The sequence below is a fragment of the Pholis gunnellus genome (assembly GCF_910591455.1).
Source record: "Pholis gunnellus genome assembly, chromosome: 3".
Classification (NCBI taxonomy): Eukaryota; Metazoa; Chordata; class Actinopteri; order Perciformes; family Pholidae; genus Pholis; species Pholis gunnellus.
In genome coordinates this window covers 17,194,035-17,220,561 of record NC_136529.1, presented here as the reverse complement: position 1 = coordinate 17,220,561, position 26,527 = coordinate 17,194,035, and the positions used below count along the sequence as shown (strand labels likewise).

Here is a 26,527-nt window from a genome sequence, read left to right as displayed (position 1 = left end):
CACTCCGTCTGTCGGCGGGAAACATCCTGTACAAAGCTTCCTATGGTGACATGATGATAGAGTTTACAGTATCTATGTGCCTAAACTAGCTTTGTGCTGTGCAGAAAACTTGCTCTTTGTTAGTAACGTTAATGATAAAAATCCCCCAAAATCCATTTTTACAAATGCAAGAAAGCACATATTCAGGTTTTTATTTAAAAACCACTTGAACCAACATAAAAATATAGAAAATCAAATATACAGGTGAAAAAAAGAAAACGTTTAGCTGCATCTTCAGAGGCTTCTCCTTCAACCTGTCCGTCTACTTACTGAACTTCTGCCCGTTCGTTGCCTCGATAGAAACAAATCGTTCACTCGGTCAGACTGAACAGTCCCGAGCTATGTGCTCCAACATCAAGCAGAGCGTTTGGTGATCACAGATCTTCTTCCTCCGTTGGGTCTTCTTGGTACAATCGCCAACATTTTCACTGTCAGTTTATCATGATGAAGTTTGACTTGCAATGAGCTGAAAAAACAGAGAATTTATTACAGACATGAACATGTTTCTACAGGAAGTTTACAAACTACAAAAACATAACTTTTAAACAGCATATAGTTGGTTTTACTGGCCACGTTCATGCATGAAAACCACTGACCAGACTTTTAGATATCTCTCTCCACTATGTCCTGATTGTACCGACTCAAATAGAAGCGCGTCACTCACCAATGAACTCGGCTACGGGGTCATGCTCTCCCTCTGTGCGGATTGTTCCTGCGATGCTGTCGTTCTCCAGGATGGGCAAGAAGAGCTGAACGAAGTCTGATGTGTAGGGAGGAGCGATCACATCCAGCACCTAAAGAGAGGAATATTTACGTTCAATCAGTTTGTTACAAGTTACAAATGATTCAAGATGGTGTTAAAAGGTCTGTTTATGTCAGCAGTCTTTCAAAACTGCAGTAAAACATTCAAATTTTCATTTATGATCACCTGACTAACATTGAGACGGCAATGAGTCTTTCAGCCACTTGGCAGCAGCAGAAATAAGCTGAGAACACACCGTTGACCTACCTTTTAAGTTAAAATGGTGAAGCTTATTTACAAATACAAAAGTTATGGAAGCAACATGATTATTATTTTAGAGTGAATTAATGATGAATTTAAGACCAGTTTTTACTCTATTTTAGCTGTTTCTGTCTCTACCAACTGAAGGAAATATCTGGCTCTTCAGCTGCTAAACGCTCTGATGTCTACCAGCTAATTGCTAACTTTAAGGTGTTTGAATTTAATTTATCAACTTATTATATATTATTCATGTAAGGATGAGTAATATCCACTGAAATCAAAGTCTCTTAGATTGATGAAACTTCGTTCAAGACCATCCTAGGGGCCTTGCGTGTATAAAACATAGTCTGATACCTGCAGGCAGCCTGTTACTTCTGTGATGGAGGAAAATACTCAACGTTATATACCGTGCGTAAACCAGAGTTCACTCCGTTTGCAACGTTTTATCTCTTGACCACTAATCAAGATCAGAAGAAGCAGTTACCTCAGTGACAAAATATCTAATGAGGGAGATGTCCGTGTTGAGTTTCTCCAGACACTTGCGAATGTAACCGACTACCGGCAGGACGTAGCCACGGCTCAGCAGATGAACCATCCGATCCAGCAGAGTCTTCTTCAACTCCAGCTGAGGGGGAAATGAGACCAACGCGCCGTCAGCGGACAGGTTGCAACACACTGACATAAGAAGCGTTACAGTGACACAAACAGACCTGCTCCATGACGTCCAGCTGAGAGTGCTCCGTCTCAAAAAGCTTGATGAGCAGCTGGAGGACCTGCGGGTGCAGCAGCTGGTGACACGTACAGATCTGTGCGGAGGAAGCATTCATTTTCAATTTAACTGCCGTCTTAAAAGACTGGAAATGTAAAGTGTAACCTGAAATGTTGTACCTCGTCCAGCAAAGCTAAATGTACTGGAGTGTGGTCTGTCTGCAGCTGGAAGTAGCGCGGCTCAGACACCGTCCAATCCACCCATTTCAAAACCCCCATAGCGACGACTGGGAACCTGAATCCAAACAAACAAGAAGTTAGAAGTGAGAAGGGCAGGATGTCAAACCTCAACTAGTCTTTAAAACAACGCAAACGTGTCAGCTGTCACTGAGTGCATTATCTTTATTTTTTAAAAAGCTTGTGTATTTCCCAATTTAAATCACACATAATTAATTTTGTTTTATTTAGTTCTTCTACAGTTGATCGACAAAATAAGTTTGTTTGCAATTTGTCTCATTTTATTAAACAGTAAACTTGTTTATGAGGTATTAAAATATATACTAATGTCAGTCTTTTTTTTAATGATAACCAGCCACTAGCGATGAGTAACCATGTTGAATGAAAAACATCTGCGTGATTATTACAGAAATCTTCACTACATTACCTCCCAGATGTGGAGTGTCACGTTACATCAATCTTATATTTCCAAGTCAGATTAGCTGGTTATTACATGAACTTCAATTTCATTATTTATTTTCCCCCAGTATTGACAATCCCATCTGATTGTATTAATTTACGTTTTGCCTTTTACAACCAACAAGGCCACCATTATGAACATGTTTCTCCTCACATAGAACACCTCCCTCTCTTAAAATAATAACAAGTTGCAGGCTTCTGAGGAACGAGGTCTCGGTCGTCTCCTCACCGGATGCACTGGTACAAAGTGCCGAGTTCAGCCACCAGCTCGGTGGCTCCTTTGTTCTCGTTGCAGCACAGGTTGTGCACAGTCTCTATGGCCTTGGACGTCGACTTCAGCTCATCCTTATTGATGTTGACTCGCTTGTTCTGGGGTTGAACAGAGAGAGAAAAGGGTAAAGAAGGTGAAACCAGGAGGTATAAAGAAACCAAATGAGCATGGGAATTCTGTATGGAAAGAAGTAGTTCACCATACGTTATTAATTTAGCCGGTTTATGTAAATCAAACAACTGAAAACTGCCAGAGCGGTCTGTGTCTGCGGACACATCAGCTGCTCTCGGTACCTTTTTCCACGTCTCAACCACACTGGCAGCGTAGGCCAAGATGTGAATGTACTTGTGTTTGTGGTCTTGATTTATCTTTGATCCCGGCTTAAACAGCGACTGCATGAACAAGTCCAGAAAGGCCGGCACTCGGATCTAAAAACGAGAAAGACACATACTTCAGCACCTTAGCAGACATGCAGTGGATACAAACAGGGTCAAAGATGCTCCGTCCTCACCAGCTCCACAGGAGGCGGGTCCATGCTGCTGAACGTCTTGAACAGAACTGTGATATCTGCAGGATTCAGGGCTCCTTTAGACAACATGGCCCCCAGCGCCTGGCAGGCTCGAGGGTAGGCTGCTGCTGTGCCGAGCGCGAGGGTTATCTGACTGGCATCGTGACCTCTGTGATACAAACCACAAACACAGAAGTGAGGTCATCCACATGTGATTGATCTTCATGTGAGATTCTGATGAGGAAAAAAAAGCCAAAGTTACCTCTCATGTGCGGACTTCTGCACCTCCTGTCCGATCCTTCGGATAGCTGAGCCGCCTTGTTCCTCCTGAGAGAGGATGGACATCATCGCCTGGGCGAAGAGGTAGGTGTGCTCGCCGTGACACACCATCTTCTACAGGAGAGGAGAGGACAAACATCGTCACATGTCGCTACCGGAGGAACAGAAAATCTCATTTTACTGACTGACTTTTACGCAATGTGGTGTTAATATAACACAGCTCTCACTTCATTAAGCGAGGAGGTAAATAATCAAGAGATATAATAATTATTTCATCTATAAAATGTCTCAAGAAAGGTGAATGCTGTCCTTAATGGTCCAAAATTCAGAGATTCAGCTTACAATGATATCAAAGAGAAAAGCCACGAATTTAAGAAGTGCGATCAGTTGTAATGAGTTAAAAAAAAAATAATACAAAAAATAGTTGATTTGGAGAATAATCGTTTGATCGTCTCAGCACTACAGTCAGAGTTATTAAATATCAATCACGTCAGGGTTCAACATTCATGTTCCCCAAAGTACATTTTTACTTGTCTTATAGAAATTATTTTATTTATTCGTTGTTATAAAATAACTACTGTATGTAAATTGTCATGTTTGATCTCTACGTGAATCTGGAGTTTCGCCCCCATCCTCTTACTCCACCCAACTAAACGCCTGTTTCCAGGATAACTCCAGCCCCCCCACTACTCTGAAGAGGATTCATTAACCACGATGCTATGAAATATTATTAAGGTGTCATCTTCATTTATTTTTCAGAGAAGCTAACAGGCTCACTGCAAATTCTGGCAGGTTCTTCTCCAGGTTTTCTTCTCCTCCATCCAGCAGCGTGGCCAAAGACGTCCTCAAGACTCGGGAGAAAACCTCCAGCTGCTGACACGCTGTGGACACACTGGTGATCTCCCCCTGATACCCTGCGTCTGAAATGAGCTAAACACACACAAAGTAAATGTGACGTGACCGTGACACACACAGAGACTCTTCTATTACATTAGATTTCATCTTTTGAGGCATTAGAACGTAAAAAGTGGACAAAGCAAACAAGTGCTCAACTTTACAAAACATAAAAGAAACAAACATTTTAGTAGATTTAATTGAAATACTACTACTACTACTGTTACTACCGCACCTTTACAGTGAAGTTGAGCATCAGGCAGTCTGGGTGAGCCTCTGCCAGCTTATAGAAAAGATCTCTCCACGTAGTGTGCGCTATCATCTGCTCGAGCCAAGCAGGAGTCTGAAAACACAAGAGACGGGATTGGTTTGGTTTCACTTCTATGTAACCATGACAAATACATATTTTTGCACAAGATGTTTAAGATTTGTGATCACTTGTACTTTGTAAAAATTACAACCCAATGTTGAGAAATCTCACCTCTCCCTCAACAGTGAAAATGGAATCAGCTTTTTGGGGGTCAAAATGTTTTATCAGGAGACTTTTGAGGTGATTTTCTACTCGCTCTTGGACCTGAGCAGGCTCTACACCTGTATTCAAAACACAGAAAGGACGGATTAATGAACGGTCACCAACAGGCTTGGATTCCACGCTAAGGAAAACAATGCAGGATCCTGTAGTTTTCTACCCACCCATCTGGATGAGCCACTCTGCCAGCAGATTGACGGTCTGAGCCACAGCAGAGTAGTTTTCAGAGAGAAGCTGGATGACGTGTTCTGGAGAGCCACCCGATAGGAAATACCTGTGAGAAAAACATGGTTTCTATCATCAAACTCTCAGTAGGTCTTTAGGATTCAAAGCACTAGTCATCATGTACAGTTTTCAGTTCACTTTGCCATCTCATTCTCATTTTAAAATGCTGTGTTTGTAAGAGGAGGGTGCTTACGTTTTGAGGGTGTTGAAGATGGCAGGCTCCATGATGTAATCCCTGCTGGAGAACTTCTGAAAGCAATCTTCCTGGATTTTCCCATCATTTTCCCCTTCCACATAATCCTGCACACAGGAACATTGAAACATGTGTTTATGCTTCTATAATGGCTCTTCTGTCTTCACTATGTAATCTCCACACTATTGGATTTATGTGACTGATTGAGCAATAACAGATTTGAAACACACCAACATGTAGATGAAAGCTCTGTGTTACAGTTCAGTAATTTAGGTAAACTTTACTAAACGTATACAACAAAGATACTTTTCAGAAGTGACTCTATGGGGTCCATCTTTATGTTCTTTATGTTTATCTTTGAATGCATGTGTGTTACATAAAACAAACTGTCTCATTTGGCGTCTGCAGCGGACCTTCAGAGGTTTACCAGAACAACCTACCTAATGTTACGCCATTCTTATGGCTTAAATGGTTAAATAGTAGCGTTGTTTTCAAGTGAGCTTAGTAACAGTTTACGTGCAACTTTAACTTCCATGTCCACCAGCTGTGACATTAGTTAGCCTGTAAGCTAGCCGGCTAACGGAGCCGCTAAGCTGCTGTTTTATCAGTGCAGCTTAGCTGTAGCATTGTCACAACAACAAACCAGCAGTGTGTGGCTGCAGTGAAGCTAATGCTGCTTAGCTAGCTAACTAACTGTCCACTACGAACAGCAACAAGTCGTCATCTCACCGTGGGACCTTCCCCCGTGCCTTCCCAGTCTCCACCACCGCTGTAATATTCCTCGTCCATGGTGACGGGAGAGAAGTAGGGTTGAACTAGCTACAATAACCCAACTGTAAGTTTTAAATATTGACGTGACTTTGTTTTACCGCTGAGCAGCTAGCTTATTTAGCTAACAACGGCTAACAACCGCTAATAACAACAGGAGGAAAATGGCGAGTCGGTGAGTATCAGGCCACGCCCCCCGATTTGATAGATATGGTGTCTTCTGCCCTGGGTTTAGCCTGTCAGGCAACTATCTGCTAACTGTGAATGAGTCAAATCTCTAAATATTTAACAAAACACAAACAGAACAACAATTTAATCAAACATTATGAATTATGAATTAATTTTGGCATTAAATCATACTGGGATGTTTGCTGAAATTGATTGGATGGCCCTACCTAGAACATGTTCCACCAGCCGCCACTGATTTTAACTACTGTGTAAAGGGAATACTGATGTTAAAAAACACCTTATTTGTTTAAAGTGTTCGCAAACCAAATGGTATTGCACTTTTGTTCATATAGCAGTACTTTTAAAATAAAAGTGCGCAATACACTACTTTTGAATTCATTATTGAATTTTGCGCATATATACATATATGTATATAAACATATACATATATGTCTATATATACATATATGCATATAAACATATATATATATATATGTCTATATATACATATATGCGCTCTGTAGAGTCTGGTCATTTAAACATACAGAGGGCATATTTTCTATAGTCTACTCTACTTGTTTAAGTCAAATGATTTGACTCACTCACATTGATGGAGCAACTAGGATTCAGTCACGGTATTCCACACAATCTTACAACATAATACAACTCATTTGTTTTTTAAAGTTAACTTATTTTTGTTAATTGAATTCAACATAAGTGTCGTGATTTGCTAACAGCATGTATAGTCATCATACAATACAAAGTTATTATTTTCTCACCCCTATCTTCTATTCATCGTATTCGGTATCATGTTCATTTCCTTAGAGTTTAGTTATGTACAACAGGAGTAAAATATTTGGTTATTTTTAATTTTTATTTATCACAATTAATTATGTGCACTGACTCAGGCGATCACCGCGCTCAGCTCTCATCGAAGACTTTACAGCGTTAAGGGAGAGGTTTGGAGGGGGTTGAGGGTTGAGGTGGTGGGTTGATCATCCATTACAAACGGCCTCACATGTATGGTGATGGCGCTCTTGGGTGGCTGCCTTGATGTCGACAGGTGTCGTTCTGAACAAGGAGGCCGCACGTCAGCTGGTTTAAGGGCTGCATCCACTTCAGGAGTTCTCAAGATATCTTCCATCATCCCGGATGTTGCATTGTGGATTCCTCCATTGTTTGGCGCCTTTTTCAGATCATCTCTCAGTTCCTCCATGTGGATGAAAAAGACACATTTTATATATTCAGTAATACTTTGATAATACCTCAAATATAAACAATTTTTGTTTAAGTAAAAACAATCCACAGGGCACTTTTAAACATGAGTTGTATTGGTCTGATGTGCTAGAAAAACTGAGGCACTGATATTGGATAGTTATAAATTGCAGTTATTAATAAAAACTGATTTAAAAATGTTCAAGATGGTGCAACCTGTTCCATCTAATCTCCACTAGATAGTAGTTAGCGTCATAAACTATTAATCAGGTACCAAGGTTTAAAATATATGTGTATGTAGTCATCAATATAGACTGATTGTATTGTTTATTTCATTACGAGTGTGTTGTGGAAAATATTTGATAAAATCTTGTTTTCTTTCTTAATTGTATTCACTGACACATTAATGTCTCCACACACAATTGTTTCCTGCTTTTGTTTTGAGTTCATACAATTTGAAATGTAGTCAACCCACCAACATCTAAATCAAAAGCAACATTTTGCCTGTATGGCATTCGGCACTAAAGATTGACGAGTTCAGGCATATGGGAACAAACTTTTTTTTATTTTATAATGCAAACTGCAACATATGAATTATATTATTTACCCAAAGGAGCAGAAAAAGGTCATAGTTCACACAGTCTGTTAAATCTAATTCCAACACAATATTTTCATCTAAACCATAAAAGGGAAAATCCACCCTAAAACAAAATGTACATTCCTGTGATGTTGGACAGTTCATTCTTATTTTGTGAACATAATCAACTCTTAAGCCAAGACTCGTTTCTTTCCTCCGCAGACAGCGCAAAAGGAACCAGACTTTATTTGTTACGGGATATAAGGGATAAGTATTCGGATGCAAACTTTTGCACACATTGGATCAAATAGCTCAGACATACAGTCCTCACTCTCCGGTTTCTGATTCAAATTCTGTTCACACATTTTAATTGAATTGTGCAATATCATAGGATTCAAATGTCAATTCTTCAGGATTTTTGCTTCAAGAAGACATACTATCAAAAGAATTTATAAGCACAAATATCGCTCAGGTGAAAACTGAACCTCAATTAATCCGTTCAGTTATTGCTTAGATAAATAATATTTACTCTACAAGAAAAGGAAGTTTCACATTGTTCAGATGCATGTAAAAAAAGAAAAAAAAAGCAGTTCTAAAATGTGATGTCAAATTGACTTTTTTTGGTTGAAAAATCCCTGCGCTGTTGAAACATTTTGTAATTTTGTACATCTGCATTAAGTCTTGGAAAGTTTCAGAAAGGATTAGTTGATTGGCTGAAAAAACCAGCCACGCGACGAAAACAGTGACAGAAGTCTTTTGTAACTCTGGGATAAAACAGTGAAGAGCACCATTTTCACTACGGGCAAGCCTGAAGGTAAAGGGGGAGAAGCCACAGAGGAGCACACAGAGTTCAGGTGTGCACTTAAGTGCTGGGGTTCGCAACAAAAAACGCTGACCCTTCAAAGTCGCTTTTTGGTCTTTATTCTCCTCGGTCATAGTCCGGCTGTGTGCAGCTTATGCAAATATAGTCGTCCTTCTCTGCTCGCTCAGCAGAAACTCCTACACAGACCTGGTGGAACCATTGATTGCAGCTGCCGTCACATTGGACCCAGTTTACCTGAGAAGCAGTAAGACGAGAGTGAGAAACATGTCAACAAAATAAAAGATGTAAATCAGTTAAAACTCCTGCATGTAGTACATTAAGTAGACGGATGTAGAACAAACCTCGTCGGCCTCTGGCTCTCTGCACCATGGTGCAGCACACAGTGAGTAGTCCTCCTCTGAATCTGAAGCAGTGGGGTCAGACACTGTGTGTGTGGGAGAACACGCAGTGGGGTCAGACACTGTGTGTGTGGGAGAAGACGTCCACTTGGTGTCGTCGCTCTTCTCTTCGATCTTCTCTTTGCTCTTCTTGGACTTCTTTTTGCGGCACTTCTTGGGCTTCTCGCTGTGCTGCGAGTCGGAGCTTTCCTTACGCCGCTTGGTCCTTTTGCTCTGACCATTCGCCACCTCCTTCTTGAGACCGGAAACTCCATTCTGTGTTAAAAGGCAGAAATATTACAATAAACACATCATAACTAATGATACGTCATAATAAGTGTGATTGAGAATACGATCCACAGGCAACACACTTTGCTGTATTCCTCAGTACCTTGTGGTGGTGGGGGCTCCCTCTCTGTGACTGTTGGTCCTGTTCTGTGTTGCTCCCACAAGGGGCGCTGTGTGAGAGCAGGGGGGCCAGTTTGTACAGCAGGTATTTGTACAGCTGCTCCGTTTCAGGCAGAGTGACCTGCAGTAGGAATCCCTCCACCATCAGCTCCTCCAGCTCGGGGCCGAGACCTGTGACAAATATGATGAGCGGCCGAGAGTTCAGAGGCGAGATACAAAAGGATAAATGCAAAGTACGCTCGGATGCAGAGTGCTTAAAGCGTTTACACTGACCCTGGAGTGGAACAGACTGGTGCTCTGTATGGAACAAAGAACCGTTTATTTCCTGAGTCAGATGTGAAGATATTCCGGGTCCAACCTTCCCCTGAAACAATAAACAATCAACTTAAGTATGCTTGACGACAATCTATTCCACTGTATGTACACAGAGTTATAAAATGTGTGTTCCACCCACCATCTTTGACACTTTCTTCAGCACTTCCTCTGTGCATGCCTGCTGAACTCTGTGCTGCCATCGCACCGTCCTTTCGATGAGGAAGCGCAGGGCGTCCCCTTCTGGCAGCCGAACGCGAATCCTCTGCAGTGACGCCAGCAGAGGCAGCACCTTGTCCAGAGGGGGTTTCCTCGACCGCTGGCAAAGTGGGCAAAGCCAGGCTTGGCCGTACTCGAGGTCTGCCGCCGCCGTCGCAACGCAACCGCAGTGGAAAACCTCTCGGCAGAGTTCACACTGCTGCATGGCACCCGAAGGGGCCTTTTGGCAAACGCAAACACTAAGTGCACAACAGTTTTCAGCAGGAACAAGCTTGGCCTCGTTTGAAGCACGCAGAGCCAACAAGATATCCATCTCCCTCTGGCGGACCTCAGCGAGAGTTACCATCTGTGAAGGAGGACAATGTAACTTAATAAGTAAAAAATAAAGACCGATCTCACGCTCTACAATCTGACACCAGATTACGCTCAGGACCACGATTGTAATTAGGGCTGTCAAGGTAGCATCACCACACTGTTGACATAGTGTTCATGAGTGATACTAAATCCATCATGTTTCCCTCTTCACTTTGTGAAGCATCCATCCTGCCTTTTATTGCTCCGTGGCTACCTAAGTAGACCAGGGACTCTATTGTTTTAACAATACAGGGGTATACGTTTGTTTTTTTATGTAAAGTATGCTTCACAGCTGAAAGCTCCCAGAAGTGAACAGGGAATATTGTGTAATATGCCACATAGGGGCCATTTTGAATTAATTAAATAATTTAGTATTTCAATTTGACGATTTTGTGTGCGTGTGTGTATTTTGAGCCCCTCTATTTAAGGTTCCTTATTGTATCTTTTTTTAAATACTGTTAGTATTAGAACACTCAATCCATTGAGAAATACACACAGCCCGTACTCAGAAACTTTGCTTTTAAATGAGCCGTCAGGATTTCTGTACAGTTGTGATGTCACAACAATACAATGTATACTGTAGACCATTTTACAGTTTCTACTGTAAATATTCTAAATGTGTCCCAGTTTATTTCTGGTTGCAGTGAAATTTAGACCAAATGTAACAGTTAAAACAAGATGATACATGATGAAGAATGTTGTTAAGGATCACAATTTAACTCCCATCCCCCCAAAACTCTATTGTACTGTGACTGAGAACAAGAATACTACATTTACACTCACAGCAGAGGCAGAGTCCTTGCTCTCAGAGAGAGCTCTGTCCACGTCACACAGAGAATCCAGTTTAGTTGGAGATTTTTTACTGATTTGTGCGGCTTCTTTAGATTTTTTAGATCTCGACTTCTGAAGCCCGGCACCTACATCACATCTCGGACAAAGCACCTGAGAACACAAATAAAAAAACACATTATTTATTGGTCCTGTCATACAGCCAACTTTGAACTGAGCACACTCACTAACATCTGTTTACCTCAAGGAGAGAGAAAGGTGAATTTTTCAGTAGGAATGTCTTTGCTGCGCTCTCCTTCCAGGTCTGAACGTCACTGACGAGGACTTCTAGTCGACTCAGCGGTTCGAGCATCACTGGGATGGCCTCTGCCCTGAGGAGCAGCTCAGAGAGGCTGTCCAGCACAGGAATACGTCCCCCGAGCTGCAAACAGGCACACACCAGATTTATAATCCAAATTCAACCATCTCTGACCATCGCAGGCCAAGTGTTAAGAGCTGAGAACATAAAGCATGGTTTAAATTTAAGTATATTTCACCTGAAGTGCTTCGGCTTCATGGAGCCATTTCTTGGCCTTGGTGACGACATCCTTCAGCTGCAGACAGTTGGGCAGATAGGCAGGGATGTTTTCCACTTCTTGTAGAGCGGCATCGAGTGTTTCCATGTTGCGATTCGGCCTTTGAAGAGACATGAGCTTTAGTAAATACAGTTTACATGTTCAGGTTCTTTTACAATGTCTCGTGTGGGAGTGTCACGTCATCTTTTATCTTGTGCGTTTCAGTTTTAAACCCTACCAAAATAAGACTGCATTTCTGATAGATGTATATGAACATCAAGTATCAGATCATATATGAGGTGCTTGCTATGGCAGAGACTGGTGCACTCCAGTGTGTCGTCTCTGTGGAGCCATCAGAGGGTTAAACACTGTCACAACACCATGATCCTCTTTATCCAACATGATCCAGCTCTGCAGACGTGGCACATTTCACGCGGCACGGTCTGAAGTTAAAGCTGATTTCACGTTTTCTCGTCTGACACCACTTTTTAAGAAAAGTGTAAATTTACAAAACAAAGCATGAATTCACTGTTTAGAAATACAGACTTTACGTTATTTTAATAAAGTTGCAGGACGTAAGTTCACAACTGAAACCAAACTGAGCCGTTCCTGAATTTGACTCGAGTCAGATTTCTGCTTGTTTATAGAAGAGGTGGGTAGTGTGTTTGGTCTAATGTGTAATGAACGGTCATTTCTGTAGTTTATTATGTTTTTCATGGTAAATTGATATCTCATGCTAAAACTTTTTTCCTTTATATAAAACTATTTTTTCTTTTATGAATCACATTTTTAACAGTGATGGGGAAAAAGTCATAGTATCTGATTTTGAATCTGGTACATAGATCATACTTTCATTAAATGAGTACTTGATCCTTTTTTTTTTGTCTCAACCTAAACCACAAACAGGGAGTGAGATAAAAGATAAAAGCTGTGGCCAATACGAACTAAGGCCAAGTGCTGCTCAGTGTCCTCACCTGGCTTCCATAAGGCTGAGTGCCCGCTCCTCCCACTGCTCCGACACCGTCAGCAGCTCCTGCAGACGAGCCATGGCTCTTTCCACAGAGCTGTGAGGGGCCAAACCCACGCCCTGGTCTATCAGCCTCCTCATGGTGTCCAGGCAGAGGCTTTCTGGCCGGCTGCTGGCTTGCTGCACAGCCTCCAGCCAGCGGGCCTGCTCCAGTCTCTCCCTCAGCAAAGGCAGCTGGGGCAGCTCCACGTCCAGGCCCAGGCTCTCATCCAGCAGGTCCTGCAGCTCCAGCGGGCTGGGCGACTCATCAGAGAGGAGCCGCTCGCTGCGCTGCTGGAAGTCATCCACCCGGGTCAACAGGTCCTGGGGGCCACATTAAACAGGCATTTAGGGATGGATATTTGACTACTGAGACAAGACCACATTCTAAAATGAAGCCAAATTCACACATTATGTTCAGACATTATTAGACTTCAATGTGAAAGTGTGATGACACAGACAAGCTGTAATTTGTGCCGTTTATTTCAAAGTAACCAATTCAACTTTAAGATTCAGGTCGTCAAGAAGTTAATGTTTCTAATCCAAACTCTCTCACCTTTAGTAAAGGAGCCTGTCGGATGTTGCACGGCAGGTTGTCGAACTGTCGGACAAAAGACCTGAGCTCCTCAACAGTCAACTCGTTCTGGTTTTGAGACTTTCCTCCTCCAGAACGATACCTGATATACAAATAAAAAATCAGCACATCTATAAATAGCAAATGACAGAATTGTCTTAAACAGCAAAAATAAACCTGTGAAAATCTCTTGTCGTACCTTGTCTGCCTCTTTCCATTGAGAAGCTGTTGGGCCATCACAGCAACTTTATCAGCCTCTGAGGCGATTGTGCGTAGCTGAGCCAGGAGGCTGATTTGTGGGAACGCCTTTGTTTCTGCCTGCTCCACCAGGCTGTGAAGCTCTTCCAAACCTGAACAGAAAGTAGTACAAACTTTTAGAAAGTATGAAATATGAAGGGGAAGTAAGATAATACAGTGTGGCCGGATGGCAGAGTAGCAATAAGTGTATCCCTTAAAATTAGGACATATTTTGGATAAATGAGTTTTGTAGTATTTAGCTTTTCTCCCCCCATTGACTAACTTCTTTTCTTGTTTCCTTTGTTCTCCAGGATGTCCTCCACACTACAGAGCCAGTCTTTATAGGACTCTGCACGCAGCTTCACTGACTTCATCATTGGATACAACTCGTCCAGTGTAAACTTGTAACTGCAAGGAAAGACAAAATGAGGCAATGACTATACAATGATAACCAATAAACCAATAAAAAGTCAAGAGCTATCAGGATTATGATGTTTTAAATCATTCAATGAGATTAAAACTTCTTACATTACATATTCCCGTGCCACTGCTTCAGAAACTGCACATTTACTTTCCTGGTGTAAGTTAGTCTGATATAAATATTAATTTCAGACAGAAACTGAAAGCACGGCTGATTTTTGCTGACGCAACTAATAAAGTGCCCTGTGCTTGCACATTTCTGCCAGTCTGACTCTCTTACTTTTGTTCTGGGTGTCGATTTCTTTGTGAATTGTGACCAGAAATATGTGAATGCATTTTTATCACTTCATTAAAATTTAATACAAAAATACAACCTTCTTGTAATTTAGTCTTTAGGATGACCTTGAAGTAGCTTAGCTGATGCAGACAATTCATAATAGTACTAAAACCAAAACAAGTCAAATTCAGAAGTGAGCAAGTATGATCAGTTGTTGTGGTTACTGAAGACTCACTGGAGTGTAAGGTTGCTATGAGGACAGGAGCAGAGGTCCCGGGTGTGGTACAGACACACCATCTTGCCAGGACTGCAGGCACAGGTGATGCCAGACAGGTAGCAGGTGGTTCGACACTTGCAGCACTGCCGCTCCTCATCGGGGAGCACCTCATAATCCACTTGTCGAGATTGCACCACACCCTGGGGAAAAAACAAACAAAAGAAATTCAGTAATTTGAGCTGCAGAGGAACTAAATGAGAGCGCTGTGAAGACAAACAACAGTCTCAAAGTGTCCTCTAATGTATTCTTGATGACACGTGATTATGGGTGTACCTGCTTTGCTATTACTGCCCCATAGGAGCTAATACTACACACTGAAAAATGAATGGGATTCAGAGCTATAAATTTAATAGTTTCCATATTCTAGACCACAGAGAAAATAAAATCATTATGCCCTGTTAACTCACTCATATATGCTGAAATATTAAACCTGCATCCTGCTATCATTGAATAAAAAAAACAGACTCAAAAGATCCTTAAGACAAGACCTCCTCACCAACTTATTCATCTTCTCTCTCAGTTGTTCTTCTTCTTGGACCATGACGGTCATCTCCTTCTGCACTGTGAATGCCAGGTTGACATCCATCGTGTCTGCTTTATAGGCCATGTTACAAACCATCTCGTCGTGTGAGAAGACACAGTACCTGCTCAGCTGGCGGTAGTGAGCCACACATTTACGGCCGATGGGCATCTGCAAATATATAGACGGGTTTGAGTTTAGGAGCGATGGGCTAACGGGAACTATGAAAGCCGAAAAATACATACAATATCAACAACATGTTTCTGTACCTGAATATCAGATTTGTATACCTTATAATCTGTATTAGGGGTCTATAAAATTGTTTTTAATCCTGTTTTATAATCGATTATGGGCTGCATCTCGACAAGAAACAATACATACAAATAAAGTTATCATTATTATTATAGAACTTTTGTTTTCCACCATTTATTATAAGCATACGTAAATATCTCTGCTGGAGCAAAACATATTTATCAGTCAAATCTAATAAACAGAACTCCTACTGCATGAACAGCATGACTTTACAGCAAGACAAGTAGAAAATGATCTGGTTTCTGATTTCTTACCCAATCCATGGTGCAAAAGTTGACCGCTTCAGCAAAGTTGAAGCCCTGGTTGAATCCACTGTGGTAAGCTCTGGGGAAAGTGATGACAAACTCCCCCGCACATTGGTTGGTGCGATAGATCTGGTCATCAGTAAGAAAATTAAAATTAAGAAATGACAAGCTGTAAGCATTTTGTGCAACTGTGATGTGTAATATTTAAAAGTAAGGAACTTCATCTCCACACTTAGTGTATGAAGAGCTCTTTGTTTCAGACATTTCAATGTGACGATTAATTAATGAGTGTAACATTCAGAGCAGGTTACCGGGACGCCGTTGTTCATCAGCGTGTTGGGATTCATGATGGTGACCAGCTGGTGGAGGAGGTCTTGCTGGGACTCAAACAGCTCAGGTGCCAGGTTCTTCATGACCGACTCGAGGTGCTCTGCGGCATAACCAGGAGCCCCATACCACGTCTTTGGCTCCCCCCTGGAAATATGGTCAAAACTATCAGTGACAAACACTTAAGATAGTCAAACTTCTGCATTAAAAATCACTCTAACAGATACACAATAGAGCTTAGAGAGTGCACTCTACCAGTGAAGATAGTTTATGGAGTAGCTCCAGTGGTCCTCAATATGCCAGCAGAAGGAGGAGAAGCACATCCCCACATACAGCCAGGGTAACTTCATCCCACAGATGTCGGCTGTAATGTGATTCAGCACAGAGGATTCCAGCACCGGCATGTTGTTCAGGTTCCACCCGCTGCTCAGGTAATGCTGCAGGTCAGACACAGGTCTCAGTTCACTTGACTTCTTACTGAATAAAAAGACTAGTTCAGCAGCTGTTACAGTATTTCAGTGCCGTTAGTTTTTTCCCCCAGCAACCAGCCAAAAACCTACATTGCTTTAGGAAATACTGAAGGTTGTTTTGAAAAGCCCAACATTATGTGAAAAAAAATCAATCTTTGAAGGTTGTGGAGGTAAAGTATTTGATAAATTTCACCCTTTACAACCCATAACCACATATAGTTTTCTTATTTGTTTTTAAGGTTTTAGAGAGACAAAAAGTGTACATATCTTTTTATAATTTCCAGTTAAGTTCAATTTGAATCAATGAATGAAGTTAAAGACAGCTCATCATGGGGGGAAATGTATTCTGACCGTAGACAAATATGAAACACCATCCTCAAACCAGCAGACAGATTTGTACCTTATCCTCAGGGGTGACTTCAAAATGGCTGTTACTCAAAGGGAAACCACTCCCAAACTCCTTGGAGGCGATGTCTGCTCCGTACTCCACAATGACGTCCTCCTCAATGGTGCTGACCAGACGCCAGAACTCCTTCTCCACTAGCTCAGTGGGAACCATCTAAAGAGACATAAGGAGGTGACATGGTGTGACCGTGTTCAAACAGATTAAGAAAAGTGTTTTAGTGTTTTCACTGCACACATGTCAGAATGTATCTGCTGGGACCAATGACAAGAACGTCATCTTTTTTTTTAGGAATTCAGCTAGACAACAATTTACGTCTGAAACTAGCTAGTCCGCTACTTCCTGCTGCTCCCCCCTGAGCCAGACCTCTAACCTCTTCACCTCTTTCACTCTCTTTGTGCAGTAAAAGTGTGTTCACAGGATGTGTCGAGTGTGAGAGGGGGGAACAGCATCTGATAAGACAAAAAGGACTCTCTCTAGAAGTGTTGTTATGACAGCATTCCTTTGTTAGAGGCCAAGGTAATAAAACAGAAGTAACGGAGAGTTCAGAACTGATGTCCTCAAAGATCGTCCAAAATCTGCTCAGAAAATATTTTTGCGATATACATAGATGCATTTCAAATTATTGGAATATTTTGTTTCCACTGAGCCAAACATGTTAAGTCTTGTATCATACTATAGCACGAGACATTACAGTTTTGGGGAAAACTATTTTCAAGCACAAGACGTAATCATACAGACTTTAACTCCGACACACAAACATGTTTGAAATTAATCAGGGCTACGAACAGTTCAGGAGTTTTAGGACTGGATCTGTAAAACCCTTCACATTACTTTATAATCTAGGCCGAACATCGGTCCCGACCAAGGTCCGAGACCAGATTTCTCCCCTGATTGTCAATCAGGGATAAAACAACCCAAAGCTCCTGTAGTCTGAATCTGGCTTGAGTAGAATGGTTATCAATGAACAAGTGATGCAAACTCACATGAACTGGCATGTTGAAATAATCTGACTTGAAGGAATCGGCCATGTCTCCAAAAGACTGGAGGGTGTAGCTCCTGCTGGCCTGCTCAAACCCAAAAGCAACAGGAGGTTTGCCACATTCCTGTAAAATAAAAAAAGGGGATAAAAGATGTAAAATAAAGTTAGGAAACACTTGGAAGTTGTATCATATTTGTGAATATCAGGCACATGATTCTTCTCTTGTTCCCAATTATGAGCTTCTCTGCCGGGATTCAGCTCCCAGAGGGTTTGCTCACCTGAGCCAGGCACTTGGGACATCTCCAGTCGCCTTTGGGAACGTCGTGGAGGGGAGGGATCAGACAGAAGATGTGATAGCTGTCATCACAGCCGTCACACAACAGCAGGCGGTCCTCAGCAGTCCCTTTGCCACAAACAAGGCACATGTACTGGTCTATCTGAGGAGACAGGATCATTGTGAGCACTGCCTTTGTTCAGATATTCTCTCTGATAATATACAGCAGAGTACAAAACTACAGCATGGATACACGTTTGTTTTTTTACTGGCACAATAATAGTGAAAAATACAAAATAATATACTAACTTTACTCGAGGGAGGTCTCTTATCTAATAGAGTTTCTTCTTTGTAATCCGTTGGATCCTCGCGTTTAATGGGCTCCCGTTTCACCTCAGTGACGGCCATCCTCACTGAAAGACACAGAGGAAGGCTCAATGAACGCTTTAAGAATCTCCAATAATGTCACTGGTCACATCTGACACAATCCCCCTTTTTCCTTTATAAAGCAAGCAGCACTGCTTGCTTTGTTCTTACCAGGTTCTTGTTTGCCAACATACGTTCCCATCCTCCTCCTGAGATTGGGACGATTCTCACAAACTTCCCCTGGTTCGGTTTTAAAACTGCCTCTCTGTTGAAGTCACAGTGAGAGTCAGTGAGAAACAGAGAGAACAACAGGCCCCTCAATAAGATATGAGGATTACTCTTTTAAACGAGACAATTGGTGACAAAAACATGTAGCTTCACTATCAAAGTGAAATATAGCCACAGTCACAATATATAGATTTGTTAGAACTGGTTGTGGATATGAACTTTTACTTAAACATCCAGATTTATGACACTGACACACACACACAGACAGAGACAGAGATTGGACTGACTTCAGATCTCATGCGTTTTGCACGGCGAGCAATGCTGCAGGTCTCCTGGGGCTGGACAGACTGCCGCTGCGGCAGGTCGTGAGGGGTGTACACCTTATCTTTAGTGTCATTGGTCAAGGTGGCTCTCTGTAAAGACAAGTAGGGGAACATGAATAAAAAGACACTAAACACTGAACTACCCTGAGAGAAAACTAAGTGCAACAAAAACCTACAATTTACCTGCATATAAGCCAAATGAACAAAATCAGACATTCCCCAATTATATAATATCAACATACATATACAATATAATTTTCTCCTACAAGTCTCTTCATTATACCTTAACTATATCTTCAAAGACACCAAACACAAGAAAAGCTCTTATGAAAGTATGGCGCTACAGACAAATCTTAGCAGTGTGTTCCTTACATTTAAAAATGCTCCCAGTGTTAAGCTGGTAGAGCGAGAGCTCTAGTCACTACCTATGGTTTAAAATAATAATAACAGTGTAGCTTTAAAAAAAAAAAGGCAAATAAATTGACTATGAATTCTTCCGATGAACATAGACTCAATTTCAAATAATTAGTTTAACAATTCTAGCTGCTGCTGCTCGACTGGTAGAAGAAAACATGAGCGACGTACGGGCTGATTGCCTCCAGTCTGGAACAGGTTGTATGGGTAGAGGATTCTCTCATAGTGGGCCCGCAGATGAGAGCCGATAGCCTTGCCTGGAGCAAAGCCCATCTTGACGGATATCTTAGTCCAGCGCCGCTCTCTGCAGACGGCATCAAAGCCTCCTTCTTCATTTACCAGCTTGGAAAGAAAGAAATTGTGCATTTAGTCTGTATGTTATCTTTAATAACATTTATTTGTACCGATTTTAAACAGCAGCAAGGATTTGCACGCACTTTATTCAGCTGGTAAAGATCCAAAATCTTTCTTTCCACGTGAGGGATTTTCAGAGTGCACCCTTGAAACTCCCAGAATTTTGCTATTTGATCCAGAAAGTTCAACTTGACTCTGGTCTGAGCCTAAAAACACAGAGAAACAAAAGTTAATATTGTGCATTTAACATTTCATTGTTTATGAATAATCAATAGACAGGATTTTAGATTGACCAAATACACATACTTTTTTAAAATGCATTAAACATACAAAACATATTGAACGTACCTCTAACTCATTAAGTCTTTGTATCCTTGGTGTGAACTTCAGTCTGTCCACATCACAGGCAAATGGTGGCTGCCAGTCCTGAGAGAATAAAAACAAGCAAAATGACACCAAATCTTTGATGGTTACACTGAAACAAAAGTCTTTGAATCTAAATTGTGTTTGTCAGTAAAAGTACAGCATGCTCAACAAGGCCCGAAGTGAATGAGTGGAAGTCAAACCACTCACAACAAGCCTCCTTCACCAAAACCCAACGGTTCTTTTTTTTTTTCTTTTTTAACGTTGCTCAAACTAAATAGATTTAGTTTTTGTTGCGGATTATTTTCAGCCAAATATTTGGTGCACTAATGAGTTTGACTTCAAGCTGCAGGACAGTACTGTTGGATTGCCTTAAACAAGTGAACTATTCAGAGTACCAGACTTTTCTTTTTTTAATACAGCTTGGAGTATAATTTCACTGAGTTCTTGACCCAAATAAAAAGCCTGCCTGTAGTCAATACTGAGTAAAAATCTAAAACTAATCCTGACTGCACACCCAGTATGCACATCAAAGAGACGGCTGTTATTCTGGTAAACCAACAGACGGTCATTAAAAGGCAGACATGCAGGAAGTGAGAGCGTGTCTGTGCAAACATGCAAAGATGCATCTAATAATGGTTGATTAAATGTAGATTTTTGTCTTGTTTTTGTTTGTTTTGCATGAACAAAACTATGTGGCGAACAAGATTTCAGTGATTTCAGGTCAGCTGCATTGCATGATTAGGGGTGATGTAAAACTAACAATTTAAATAAAATAAAAATGTCTTCAAATGTTTGTCATATTTATCAAATAACATAATTATCCTACAAAGAAATAAATACACAACAATTTCATCTTGCTGCCAGTCGCTATGTTTAACTACACCAGCGTAACAACCCCATCTGTCTTACTGACAGACTACACACCGACATGTCTGCTATTAACGCACTTGCACACCTTCTCACACTAGACCGCACCACTTCCTGTGACACTAGAGAACACGGTGTCAGTGGTGGCTCAAGAGTCAGCAAGATAATCTCAGTTTTACATCGTTAAATCCAAAAGTATTTATAAAGCACATTAGACCAAAGTGCTGTACAATCAAAATATAGCAAAAACAACACAATAGAAACACAAAAGACATGTTTAAAATACAATAATATAGAATGGTAACTCTCAAAGTGAGTTAAAAGCCAGAGAATGAAAATGTGTTTAAAGACGGGACGTGTGATAACACACTCCTGCTGATTTGTCATCAGTGAGAATATAAATGAGAGACAAACAACTTGTGAAATTGTTTCCTTGAGTGTGATGGAAAACATGCTGTACCAGCTGATATGAAGTTGATATGCTGTCATATGATAGACTGATTGTTACTTTGGTAGTTTAAGAGCTGTTATTAGTATTGACAAAACTATAAAACATGTAAAGTTAAAATTATAGTTTATTTCTTTAAAGATTCCCAACATCACAGATTCATTTCTGACTCTGTGGAACAGACAGAAATGCTAGAGATAAGTTTCAGGTTTCAGATTTGCCCTTCAAATAGTATGTCAGAAATGTGTCTGCTGTGTTAAAATGAACACCCAAAATCTATAAACTCTAAATAAATCCATAAACTTAAAATGTGTGAAGCCACACCTGCTCTGCAACAGCACTGAATGGATGTTACGTTGTCCTAATGGCTCAGATTTGGGACTCAACACTGTGTTTGGGCTTTCAGGAAAACCAGGCCACATACCAATCTGAATTAGAGGAACTGAATGGCCTTGTAGCAGCTTTGTTGGTACGGTAAAGTTTTATTGCTAATTAGATAACTAGTCTAAAGCAATAACTAGCTACCACCTACATCTACGATTTGTATTTGAACCATTTGCTCTAGATTTGTATTAGATTTTTTCATATTGAAGTATTTCCCCATTCACTCGTAGTACAGAGTAATTTGTGGAGAATGAGATACATCAACTTGTTATCACACGTGTATAAGAAGCAAATGAAGGTATCAACTTTTGCTTTAAAGTTCACATCTTAGAGCTGACACTACATTATTGAATTGAAAAGTGAATGTGCCAAATTGGCACGCGAGATGTGGTGAAGAACAGATCATGTGACCCGCTTCGGCCGAGCCTGGAAACTCAGCTACAGCTCTGGATCCAAGTCAACGATCACAATGTTTCTTAATGGGTACACAAGGACATAGTTCACTTTTAAAATAGTCAGCATTTTCATGATAACTGACCACCTATGAAACGTTAAAATGTCGCTCACGAGATTTACTGGGTCTAGAAAGGCTTTTTAATCTTACTAGGATAGAAATGCTGGTCAGAGTAGAGACAACAGTCGCTTTAACACAACCTTATCTATAGACAAAGCTGGTTTACAACCACAAATGTCCTGGCACAAGAGAAAAACAATCGCTTTTAAACATATGGAACTGCACAGGGCTTTTCTTCTTTTTAAGTCTGACCACACCAGTTAAGAGTACAAGTGCAATTTTGGTATGAACATGACGAGCCTTTCGCCACGCACAAAATGACAAATGCGAGTGGTGAAAAGCTAACCACAAACTGCCTAGAGATGAAAATCATTTGCATATGTGCCACTAACATCTACAGTAAAAATGAGACGCGAGCAAAACCGTGGAGGAAATACTGACCATGCACTGTGCACCCAGAAATCACTCATCAAAAACAGATTGTGGTGCAATGACTTCTTCCCTTCTTTGAAACCAAACATCTTTTAGAGAAAAATTAAACAAAAGAAAAAGGAGATCTCAGGCCAGATCACATCTAAAAAACACAGAACGCAACATGTACACTGTATGAACCTCTGCCATACAAGTCTCCAGGATGGCCTCATACAAACATTAAAATGATGCACTTCAATGACACTTCAGTAGCAATCAACTCTCATGAGCTTAGATTCATATGGCTGAAGGATTTAAGATTGTTGTTATTGGATTGTTTGGCCCACAAACCACCCTGGAGTCTAAATATATCCAGTAGAAATACTGGTGCATGACACAGGGCTTCAGACAATGGTGCACAGTGTGGGACAAATGGTGGGGTTTGACTTATAAATACTCGGAATACCCAACAGTTCCCCGGTCCATCTGGTGTAAAGGTAAACCTCGACGATCAGCTTCTAATCTATGCTCAAAGCTTTTGCCACTGCCTTCTTTTGTGTACATGAGCTGTGCACTTTCAAAGAAGGTTTCTTTTGGAAGAGCAAACACCAAGCAGTCCCCACTCCCCACCCTTTTTCTTTTGGTTATATTGCAGCACTACCCGTCCTGTTTGGCCCGTGAATAGGCTTATACACACTTCCTTATTTCAACTGGGAGTCTATGTTAACAATTTGCATTCTTGACCTCAATGTTTTCAAAGTGATACATTGGTAACTGCCAAAAACCCATGTCATCATTCAAGGTAATATTAATATTATTATTATTACAACATGGGAGAATCACCCATTATAATTATTATTCCAGAGAATGTGCCCTCTTTCTAATTGGCGTGTAAGCTTGGACACACCCTTGAATAAATATCTTTCCTCTCCCATCCCAACAGAATTAAGCTCATTGTGAGATACATTTCAACTGTGTCCATTTTAGAAAGTCTATTACAAACGTTAATTCATCTACTTTGTGTCCTGATAATATGTTAGGAGGTGTGGATGATGGCAAAAATTACCCTCAATAAGACAAAATAAATAAAGCCCGATTGTTTAATAATAACGATATAACGTTATTCTGCAAGTTAGCTAAAATAAATAAATTAAATGAATGACTAACGCTGTCAACAATCTGAAATAGTTTTTAAACACACGAGAGCTATGAATTAAAAATAAAGAAACGCAGCGTCCGTTGAGCCGTTAAACAGTCCCTTCTCTCCATAAACAGTTGGTCACCGAGCACGTACGTAACGTTAGAAACGTTGACGTTACATGTCACAACTGCAGCTTTAAACGGGCCCGATTAACGTTAGCCGTTGGTTACCTCATACTGGCTAAATCCTTCAAATCCCGTCGGGAAAGTTACGCTATACATCCAACTAACTGTTTTAAAAGGCAACGGCTCAAATTATTAGTTTAAATCTCGGTGAGCTAATTTCCGTGCGACCAGTCCAGGAAGCGTTTCATACGTAAACACTTTCCTTTATATTTGAATACGGGCAAACTTCAACGGTTGAATTTTTTTTATTTTTTAGAAAGCATGCTCTTAAAGATGACGGTTGAAATAAATACACGTCTGGCTGTTCGGAGGTTTAAAAACTTGATCTAAGACACCGATGTAATCATGTGATAGAGCTCCACTTCGTTGTTGCAAACACAACACAGTCCAGGCTCCGGCTAGCTGACGATTCAACTCGGGAGAGCCGCAATCCGCCATGTTGAAACCTGTCTAAAAACACAACTTTGCCTGCTAAATTAACAACAGCCACTGAGGCCAACACACCACGCAAAAAAAGAGAAGAAGCCCCGAATAACTATTAAAATGAAGAAATACTCACCGGCGGAGGTCGGACCTTGCAGATGCCAGTTTTCTCTGCAATGGGTCGTATTTTGTTGATGTACGCAAAAGGGTCGGCGAATTCCTCCCAGCTGGGCTCAAAAACAGGGCACTCCGGAGGAGGAATGAACTCATTCAGCTGTGGTTGAGTCATCGTTGCATCTTCGTTATGACTCCAGCTGAAATGTTGTTGTTGTTGTTTTTTTAAAGGGCTTCCTCACGCCGAATATGCTCGCAATGGATTCCTCGTCTTTCAGTTCATGTCCACTCTCCACTCATTGAACTCAAAGACGAATTATCTAGTTGGAGACGCGAAGTGACAGCAAGAGACTGTGTACCTCCGCTTCAAAATGTAGACACTCACAAACCTACACTCATTTTTACAACCAGCGTGTGACTGTGCACGTAAACACACAATTTATCATTTAATTCCACATGCCAATACGGATTGTATTTATAGTTGATTTTAGTACATCGATACAGCTCATTTATATCTGTTTGAAGGAGTTAAAAGCCTGTTGGACACTATTAGAGTAGAGTTAACGCCTTATACGTTATTTCAATTTACTTTAATACCTTAAAACACACTACCGTAGAGTTTGCTCTCGTACTGTTAACACTTCGTGGGCGCAATACTCTTAAATTAAGGATTATAGAGTGTATTGGTTCCGTGTTTTCCTATCAGATGATTACCCCCCTGTTGGATGGGTTTGATTCATTCACCCGTTGTGACCGCGGGTGTGCTGTGTTGAGTCGGTTGACAAATGAAGGTATTGGTTGGTTCTGGCTTCTCCTAACCCCGCCCGGCTTAGCCGGAATAATAGACGTATCAGATGGTACATTGGGTTTTCTAATCGAACACACCCACTAGATCGTTGCGCGCTGACCGGAACTTCGTTTTTAAATGGTCTAGAGGAGCTCGTTGATTGGTAGAATCTACGGTCATATGTTGATAGTTCAGCTGTCTATGTTTTAATAACAAACATTGTAAATACCGGTATGTCGTTTATTCATGACTGACTCCTGAACGCCTCAATCATAAAGTAAAGCCTTTATAATATAGTAAAATATAATAGTTTAAAAACGTGCCACAGTTCTATTGTTTAAACATGCATTTACAGTTTTTGCCAATGTGCACGAAGCCACTTGCTAAATAATACCGACATACAGAAAAAAACAATTAACTTTATCGACACATTCTGGAGGCGGTGACCTTTATACTCGAAAATGCTTTCATTCGGGTCAGTGTTTGATCAATTTAAATATATAGAATGGTATAGCATATAGTACTGTTGTTTTTTGTTCACACATCTACAAGCTGTTGTACATTGTATTATACTATCCACTGTCTGTTCGTTGACATTGGTTGTTAAAGTCATCTAAAGCCTTCTATGTACTGAGGTCATCTATTTTGAGTAATAACTGTCATATTTGTGTTGTTTGTCAATATTACATCATCTATCACACAATCTTAAACACTTTTTTTAGGAGCGACAGCTGTACCATCTGCTGATAACAGTAACCTACCACTTCATCTGGGTTAGGGGAGTGATTTGAATGTCTTTGTTCTCTGTTTCGCTTGAGCTTCCTCTTGGTGGATTGTAGACATTAACACGTAGCCTTCACGTGGCAGGTGTCTTTCAAAGTCATCTGTACATTTAAAAGGTGCTCAAGATCACTCTCACTAGCAAACACATTGAATCAACACAAGCTATCTGTTGTGGTCTTGAGTTTT

General features: G+C 40.8%; 2 protein-coding genes across 2 annotated transcripts; both read right to left on the bottom strand.

The window, feature by feature from the left end:
* Nucleotides 1–175: 175 nt before the first annotated feature.
* nelfcd (negative elongation factor complex member C/D) lies at nt 176–6,243 on the bottom strand. Its single transcript, XM_079156768.1, has 15 exons — nt 6,075–6,243; nt 5,346–5,452; nt 5,092–5,201; nt 4,880–4,989; nt 4,634–4,741; nt 4,282–4,434; nt 3,488–3,618; nt 3,229–3,394; nt 3,011–3,145; nt 2,676–2,815; nt 1,931–2,045; nt 1,753–1,848; nt 1,527–1,667; nt 704–833; nt 176–505 (listed from the first exon to the last, which is right to left on the bottom strand). Exons 1-15 carry the CDS (start codon nt 6,132–6,134, stop codon nt 471–473), a joined length of 1,737 nt encoding a protein of 578 aa, XP_079012894.1. The 5' UTR covers nt 6,135–6,243; the 3' UTR covers nt 176–470.
* Nucleotides 6,244–8,040: 1,797 nt separating this feature from the next.
* Nucleotides 8,041–25,066, bottom strand: kdm5ba (lysine demethylase 5Ba). The gene is made up of 27 exons (XM_079156529.1): nt 24,794–25,066; nt 20,267–20,344; nt 20,002–20,124; nt 19,736–19,906; nt 19,115–19,240; nt 18,771–18,864; nt 18,543–18,646; nt 18,238–18,396; nt 17,964–18,083; nt 16,975–17,133; nt 16,360–16,541; nt 16,089–16,251; nt 15,787–15,906; nt 15,197–15,391; nt 14,659–14,840; nt 14,010–14,134; nt 13,689–13,839; nt 13,472–13,592; nt 12,884–13,239; nt 11,892–12,030; nt 11,597–11,776; nt 11,350–11,508; nt 10,136–10,558; nt 9,955–10,045; nt 9,665–9,852; nt 9,238–9,549; nt 8,041–9,130 (listed from the first exon to the last, which is right to left on the bottom strand). Exons 1-27 carry the CDS (start codon nt 24,944–24,946, stop codon nt 8,993–8,995), a joined length of 4,512 nt encoding a protein of 1,503 aa, XP_079012655.1. The 5' UTR covers nt 24,947–25,066; the 3' UTR covers nt 8,041–8,992.
* Between the last annotated feature and the right edge of the window lie 1,461 nt (nt 25,067–26,527).